Source organism: Ostrinia nubilalis, chromosome 11, assembly GCF_963855985.1.
Source record: "Ostrinia nubilalis chromosome 11, ilOstNubi1.1, whole genome shotgun sequence".
Taxonomy (NCBI): domain Eukaryota; kingdom Metazoa; phylum Arthropoda; class Insecta; order Lepidoptera; family Crambidae; genus Ostrinia; species Ostrinia nubilalis.
The window spans coordinates 7,949,927-7,958,523 of record NC_087098.1 but is presented as its reverse complement, the minus strand read 5'-3'; the positions used below and the strand labels follow the sequence as shown (position 1 = coordinate 7,958,523).

Sequence of the window (8,597 nt, the reverse complement as noted above, 5' to 3'; positions counted from 1 at the left end):
ATTAATTCTGCGACGTGTCGCAGTTCAAAGGTTGTTCCAGTAAAAGTAACGTTCGCTTTTAAATGGAGGGTTTTGCCCGTTAACGAATGCTGTACCTAAGTGATACTTTCTTAACTCTACATTTTTATTTATGCTACTAAAAGTTTCTAAAGTTAAAAATATTTTGTTTCTGCGGTACGAAATAGGTAATTTAATTATTAGATTTCAAACTCGGTGGATCGATGATCTGGTGAAGGTCGCGGGAAGCACCTGGATGTGGGCAACGCAGAACCGGTCGTTATGGAAATGCATGGCCTTTGTCCTTCAGTGGACTGTATTAGGTTAAAGCGAATAATGCCCGTTTTCGACATCAATCCCAATTTTTAAGTGACCCCTATGGTAACACTTAACGGATATTTGGTTTTCATAGGGATTCCTTAAAAAATAAGGGATTGATGGTGAAAACGGAAATAAGTCTCCCTAAAATAGGTATGTTCTACTTTTCCTTTTTGGCATAGCCAAAGGTCGCTGAGCAAGGTTTGTTCGAATTTGGCCGCTGTTGAATGAAATGAAGAGTAAATAAAAAATCATATCATTCCATCAACAAGAGCATACAATCCGGGAAACTACTGCGTCAGCCGTCGGTCAACAATGCGGCTCTAGTGATGTATCGTTGACGACAACCATTTTTTTTAACTTGAGTCTTCTTGACTCAAAAACATAATAATATGCTTGAGTTGCACCACCTAACTTTGATTGATGATAACCGGTGTTTTTGTATGGAATTTGAGAGATTTTTGACGTTTGTTAAAGTTAAAGTACTTAAAATGGTGCAGCAACCCAGCCTTAGTACAACACAATACATGCTTGCCAGCGCAAATGTGACTACAATCAGTATTTTGAGCGCCCATAAAGTGTTTGGTATCAATTATTTACAGACGCCTCTCCGAGCAGGTACAAGTCATATAATATTTAAATTCTCAATTAGCATGTAGGTTCTAAATGTAGGTACCCCATTGTAGCGTGCCGTCTCAAATTCAGGGCAAAGTATTTGCTGGTACTAAAAAGGAAATTAAAAATTACAGGAAATACCATTTCAATAAAATACCAGCTAAAAGTTCTTACAGGCACTTCCGGACTCTACATTTCAGTGTTCTATCAGCACCGATTGAACAAAACCCTTCGAAAATAGATTAGCTGTCCAGTACTCGAGTACTTGTATACGTTCGGCACATCGCCACAGCACGAAATGGAAGCACATGGAAGTGTGTCGCGGTGAGCTGGCCGCCTGCCAAGCGATTGCACGACCACGCTCCGGCGCAACCAAAGCGGGCTGATTAGAAAAAGTCTGCGAATCTTGTTTTACGTTTGCCCCGATAGCGTGTCCATTGAGGCGCGCTGATTTATTGTGCATTTGGAAAAAAATTCAATGATGGCTCTTTCTTAAATTAAAAATAGGTTACCCCATTTTTGGTTTTAACTTAATTACTACTAGAAGATAATAAAGAAAAATATGCAATGGCACTAATTTTTAATAGGTAAATAATTCAAAAATAAATTGAATCTCATGAACTTGAATCTGTGTCCGATTAAATCGAGGCTAATAGCTAATAATAAGCTTAGTTTTTGAATATGAGCCTGAGTTAAACTAACTTATTTTATGTACTCAGTGAAGTTCGTAAAGTTGACCGCGAACGCTTCCCGTATAGAGCTCATTGTCAAAGTCCCATTTCAAATCGAACCGGCCTACTAATCATAACCTATTTATAAATTCGGGTGCAGTTGGCCAAACAGCTGTTGTGATAGTGCATCGATGCGTTGGGCCGAGTCCCCGCGCGATGCGACCCGTGCGGCCCGTGTCGCTCCACTCACAATCCCAGTGATGTTTGCAATGTCCCAGTAAACACTAGTCGGCGACAGGCAAAGTTGTAATGCGACAGCTGCACTGAATACCATTGTTCCAATTCACTACTTTATTCACGGAAATCTCGTCTCAAAAATGCTACAGCTCTGGGGCGAGTACTTTTTACTTTTATCCGCAACTTCGAGAATTTACTGGGACACGAGTTTGCAAACTTATATTGCCTAGGAACCGTTAAATTGTTTTGGGCGCGTTTTAAAGCGGACTTTACGGTCTTATGTTTCTCACTTTGCAGGGATAAAATACGTGACAGTTGTATTAACTGCTCTCATTTTGAGAGATACAGAAGGAGTGTTCCGGAATTATGAGTCCCTCAAGACCACTATTAATATTGGTAAGGCAGCTGCATTCTGGTGTAGAATTTTCTTGGAAAAAGATCAAAACTTTTAGCTGTTTAAACTTTGAAGTAGATGACTGTGTTAGAACTAGTGAAATATCAATCGTTAAAATAAAAATATTGCCTAACTTTCTTAGGCATCAATATCTTTGCCAAAAAACTTTCCAGACAAAATTCCCGTTTTGTGACCTTAAAAGTTTTTGACATTTAATACAATAAAAAACTTATTTATTCGTTTAGAGAAATTGTGATATATTACTTTAGCTTCGTCATAGATACGATACATATCCACTGCGATATCTGTTTTGTAATAGTTAATTTGAATAAAGACTAACGTTTTTCAGGAGCCATCTTCCCTCCAAACACTGTTACTGAGGTGGCATTTGCGTCTGCCCTCACTCGCGCGTCGATGGAAAGCGAACGCTTCCATTTTGTCCTGAAACCACTTTACGCTCCTTACGGCGACAGCTTCGCTGCTTCGAAGGCCGGTAAGAAGCTAATCTGATCAATGAAACGAAGTTTAGACCTGAGGAACTGAAATCCAATTATTTAACCCTCAATAAACTACGTTTCATCAAATTAATGTCGTGAAAATATAATTGCAGCATGTGAGCTAATTGCTGGAGGGGTCATAGCAATATTTGGACCTACCGATATTACCTCAGCCTCTGTCGTGGATGCTCGTTGTAGAGCTGCTAAAATACCCTTTATTCAGGTAAGTTTAAAATGCTATTATTAATTAGTAGGTATTGACTACCTAATGACCACTACCATACTTTTAATATAGGTCTGATGTTTTCAACACATTCCCAATAAAAATAATCAAATTGGAAAAAAGCAGACTTTAAATATAAAAAGTTAAGAAAGATATTTTTAAAACAATATAAAACGCGTGTTTGTATTCTTTTAAAATTAATATCAAAGCTTTACGGACATGTTTTACTAAAAGTCATATAAGCTGACCAAAATTATTCTTGTTTTACATCTAGGCAATATGGCGCCCACCGCCTGTTCGCGGTCTTCAGCCACCGACGCCGCCTGGCATCAATTTATACCCTGAGGCAGTAGCTCTTTCCAAAGCCGTAGCTCTCTTCATAAAGGACAGCGATTGGAACACATACACACTACTGTATGACGATGATCATGGTACGTAATTAAATACTAGTGCATGCAAAATCCTCAATTTGCCTCTGGTAACACTAAATAACTTGATAATAAGATGATCAAATAACGTAAAATAAAAACTTCACCATTTCTTTCAAGGCCTAATAAGACTACAAGAAATACTGAAATATGCTAATCCTGAACACAAATGGCTGGTACGAAGATTAGTCCCCGGGGAAGACAACCGACCTTTACTAAAAACTTTGAAGGCTACGGGAGAAACCAGAGTTATACTAGACTGTCCGGCCGATAGAATCATGGAATATCTTCGCCAAGCAAACGAAGTTAAATTCTTTGAAGATTATATGGTAAGACTTTTCTATCTTTGAGTTAGATTATTGGAATTACGCTTGAAAATAAAGTACCTATGTAAAACTTATTGTATCTTTATTCAGAGCTATGTATTGATGTCACTTGATGCGCATACATTGGATTTAGAAGAACTGCGATACAATCTGTCGAATGTAACTTGTCTTAAAATTTTCGACCACGACGATTCAAGGACGAGATATTATTTAGCTGACTGGAAAATTAGAGGTTCACCTGATGTCAAAATTCCTGGAGAAACTCACGAGATCACTGTAAGTTTCCTTAAAATAAAATCGCATAATCTAAATCTTTCATCACTTTCACGGTAACATGATTACAGGTTGAAGCAGCTTTGGCTAGTGATGCCGCAGTACTGATAACAAGTGCCGTGGAAAGCGCACCAGAAGAATTCAAAATAGAAGCGCAACCAATAGAATGTGGATCTGAAGATGTATGGGAAATTGGAGATGACTTTATAAACCATATACTGACGGTAATAGACGCAAAAATAAATATAAAACTATACAATGAACTTACTTAATAATACACAAATGACCATTCCTTATTTCAGAACCCCATAATAGGAATAACAGGCAAGGTGCTTGTCGATAACGCCACAGGTGAACGCACCAACTTTAACGTAGATGTAATGGAACTTTCTAATAGCGGATTCAATAGCATTGCCAAATGGAATGCAGAAACTGGTTTCGAATACGCCAGATCTGCTAACGAAGTATCAGATCTCCTAGCTGAAAAATGGCAAAACAAAACATTCAAAGTGGTATCACGTATCGGTGCACCATATCTTATTGAAAAGGTTCCAGAAGAAGGAGAAGTCTTAGTTGGTAATGATCGATACGAAGGGTATTCAAAAGATCTAATACATGAGATATTGAAAGAAACGTTGCATCTGAATTATGAAATTGAAATTGTTCCGGGCAATTTGTATGGTTCATATAATAAGGACACCAAGAAATGGGATGGGCTTGTAGGACATCTTTTGGAAAGGGTAGGATTACAATTTATTTTTCTCATTCAATTTTTAAGTACGGATACATAAAGACTTTTTTTGTTTGCAGAAAGCAGACTTGGCAATTTGCGATTTAACAATAACATATGAACGCAGATCTTACGTGGACTTCACCACACCTTTCATGACGTTGGGTATCAGTATCTTGTATTCGAAACCCACTCCTCCCGAACCTGAACTGTTCTCTTTTCTGAAACCATTCTCAGTAGATGTTTGGATTTACATGGCCGCTGCTTATTTAATGGTTTCTTTATTGCTTCACGTTTTAGCCAGGTAAACATTTTATAAGTTTATTTTTCCTTAATTTTCTATCTTAACAAAAGCAACTCTTAATTTTATTGTATTACAGATTGGCTCCTAATGACTGGGAAAATCCGCATCCTTGTGACAAATCTCCCGAAGAATTAGAGAATATTTGGCATATCAAAAATTCCTGCTGGCTTACTATGGGGTCCATCATGACACAGGGATCAGACATTTTGCCGAAGTAAGCAATTGTTTTCTGTACAAAGGTACTTTTATTACTTTGTCAAATTACATACATACGATAATAAAGATAACAAACTTACCATAATTTTTACAGGGGATATTCTACCAGATGGGTATGCGGTATGTGGTGGTTCTTTGCACTGATTATGTGTTCATCTTATACTGCAAACTTGGCTGCGTTCCTTACCAATGCTGCTATGGATGATTCGATCAAAAGTGCCGAAGATTTAGCAATGCAAACTAAAATAAAGTACGGAACCGTGGCTGGCGGATCTACTTATTCATTCTTTAAGGTACCCGAATATACGAGTATTACCTACGCATATTTTGCAAAAGCTTACGCTCTCACTCCAAGCTTGAGTACATAAAGATGCCTTACTGGGAATTTATTACGAATTCAAGACCCAGCTTTATCAAGAAATGTTTGTTTTGAATTATGTCTCTCAATAGGAAGACTCAAAGCTGGAATATTTCCATCATAAAATAATACCTATCTTGATAACTCATGTGCTACACGAAGAAGATTAAATATTTGCTGAAAACACTAATTACTACCAAAACCATAATTTTACTTCTATTTTTAGAGATCAAATGTATCCACTTATGCAAGAATGTGGGCTGCAATGGAATCAGCTCGACCCTCGGTTTTCATGAAAAACAACGACGAAGGTGTCGAAAGAGTGCTCAAGAGCAAACGGACGTACGCATTCCTAATGGAGTCCACGGCTATCGAATACCAACTCGAAAGACACTGCGATCTAATGCAAGTGGGGGGATTGCTCGATTCTAAAGGCTACGGAATAGCTATGCCATTTTGTAAGTATTATAAAGAATGTTATGTTAAAATTGATACCCGAAAACTTTACCTCGAGTGTTTTTTTCTTCCAACAAAATTAATCTTTACGAAAGTTATTAAAAATAAAATAAGTAATTACCTCAACCCTCAACCTTTATGATAAACAGGGACTAACCTATTTGTTTCTGATTCGTTAAGCCTCAGTGGCTATTGTAAATTCTGTTTTAATTACTTTCAAACTCCTATCGTAATTCGTCAAATACCTATCTCGATCGAAAAGCCCGGAGCATTATAAAATATTATCCGATTAATATTTTGATGTTACAATATTTATTAAAAGCGGATCCTGTTATTAGTTTCATCATACCGAACAGCTGTGGATAACGCCGTCTTGAAATTAGCCGAAGCTGGAAAATTGGTGGAGCTCAAAAATCGGTGGTGGAAAGCCCCTGATACAGGCGCATGTGAAGTAAGTTTTCCTATTCTAAGATCATCTTTTCTTCTATGGTGTAGGTGTAATAACTTTAGTCCCGCTCCTTGAGATTGGGACCAAATCAAAATCTATTTATTTGGATGCTTTTAAACGTCTTTTACGCTGAATAATGGAACATTTCAATAATGACTACAACTGCTCTACGAGTATGCCTTATTAAAACACATGCTTAGGTACTAAGGCCCGTATTCACAAACATTACTATGAGGTCTCACAGTGCACGTGGACGCACAGGGTCACACATGAACCAATCACAGAGCTCTATTCAACGCTGTGCGTTCGATTTGCTGCTTTACATAAGCAAGCATCGTTTGTGAATACGGACGTAACTCGTTATTCTAGGCTGAAGAAGAAGAAGAGGGAGCCAGTGCAGCCGAACTGGGCGTGGACAACGTTGGAGGTGTATTCGTGGTGTTGGGAATAGGATGTGGTATCGCATCGGCTATGGGCATCTTCGAGTTCCTGTGGCATATCAGAGAAGTTGCCATTGAACAGAAGGTATGAACTTTGCACAAAATTATGTACAAAAGGTGGCTAAAAGTATTATCCTTCAACCAACCTTTGTGTCATGAAAGAGCTTTATAAGACCCTCCATTTATAAGATAACATTATAAATCCGAAAACTCTTTGAAACTTTATTAGGAATTGGTGAAACAAACCCTAAAATATCTTTCAAACTTTGCACAGAGCTGGCAGGGCTGTTTTAGGTAAGCGTTTCCACATAATACCTACTTGACATGACGTCTGTGCGCTTGGCGTCTTTCTCATAAAATTAGTTCCACGAATTTCGTTTTCAGAAACGAAGCGATTTGCGCCTAGAAGTAATTTTTTTTTTTTTTTTATTTCTTGTAATTATTGACAGTTTTGTAAAGCCTCTAAGTCCTTGTCCAGGAGGGCGAATTCGCCGCGAATGTCTTCGCGCGTAGAATCATACGCGCGTTAGCGTGATACTAGCAGCCAATACATTGCGTCCACAAGACACATGCGAGTCGAATTTTCAATAGGCCTTGCGCCAACTCAACCTTGAGTTGGCGCTATCTTACTTTAACTTTGACAACGTCAAAAATCTGTCAAACTCCATACAAAAAGAACCGATTAATGTTATTGTTACGGTTAAAATAAGGTGGTGTAACACTGCAACTCGGCCTTATTCTATGATTACAGATGACGCAGACTGAAGCGTTCTGGGCAGAGTTGGTATTTGCCCTGAGCTTCTGGGAGACTGAGAAGCCAGTCGCCCACTCCAGGCCGACCTCCTCAGCCTCTGGTTCTGGTTCCAACGCAGCATCTCGAGCGTCGTCCGTCCTAAGATCCGCCGCTGATCTGTTCCGATTGGATGTATTTAATAAATAATAGGCTTAAAATATTTTTTGAATAGTTTAATAGTAAAATAAACACATAAAATCTATTATTGATTTTTCTTTAGTTTTTGATAGGGGGCAATCAGAAAAGAACGAACCGATTTCCGTGTGTTTGCTAGAATTTTTTTTAATTTTTTACATAATCCAATAATTACAGTATTATATATATAAATGTCGCGTGACGTCACTTTTGATTAAAAATTCTACTCAAGCGTCACGTATCGCGCCATTTCAACTAGATGTAGCACTGTTATTATTTAATTATGAAAGAAAATAAAAAATATGAGTCTAATATTTTCTAATTATCTGTCTGACGGACAAATAAATAATTGAAATTTTGTCATCTAGCCTATTGTAAAGATGAAAATATACCTATTTGTTTGACATTTTACTAAATAACTAATATATATTTTAGAAAATAAAGTCACGGAGCAAAAACTAGCATTTCATAAAGACACATTAGTAGACGAATATCGTAAATCCTAAATATTAAAAATTTAACGAAGTTTATCGTCAAAAGTATAATATTTTTCAAGATTTGGGGCAACCTGGCATTGTTAGCTCAAGCTAATATGTGTTTGCCTAATATACATAGGTATTCATTGTAACATGTGTAGTGCTTCAGGCATTTCAGATAGGCAGAATACTTACATAATTATGAAGATGAAGATGTTCTCGTATTATAAAGACCTATTTTTCTTTGTAGTATGGTAAATAC

The 8,597-nt window shown here is 37.5% G+C and overlaps 1 protein-coding gene across 1 annotated transcript; it reads left to right on the top strand.

Moving 5' to 3' along the window:
- The first annotated feature begins 1,668 nt into the window (after positions 1–1,668).
- LOC135076191 (glutamate receptor ionotropic, kainate 2-like) lies at positions 1,669–7,926 on the top strand. The gene is made up of 16 exons (XM_063970665.1): positions 1,669–1,994; positions 2,136–2,234; positions 2,582–2,725; positions 2,843–2,952; positions 3,227–3,383; positions 3,501–3,709; positions 3,797–3,982; positions 4,051–4,203; positions 4,282–4,719; positions 4,790–5,013; positions 5,090–5,227; positions 5,324–5,522; positions 5,814–6,045; positions 6,382–6,494; positions 6,861–7,016; positions 7,683–7,926. Exons 1-16 carry the CDS (start codon positions 1,979–1,981, stop codon positions 7,869–7,871), a joined length of 2,763 nt encoding a protein of 920 aa, XP_063826735.1. The 5' UTR covers positions 1,669–1,978; the 3' UTR covers positions 7,872–7,926.
- The last annotated feature ends 671 nt before the right edge of the window (positions 7,927–8,597 follow it).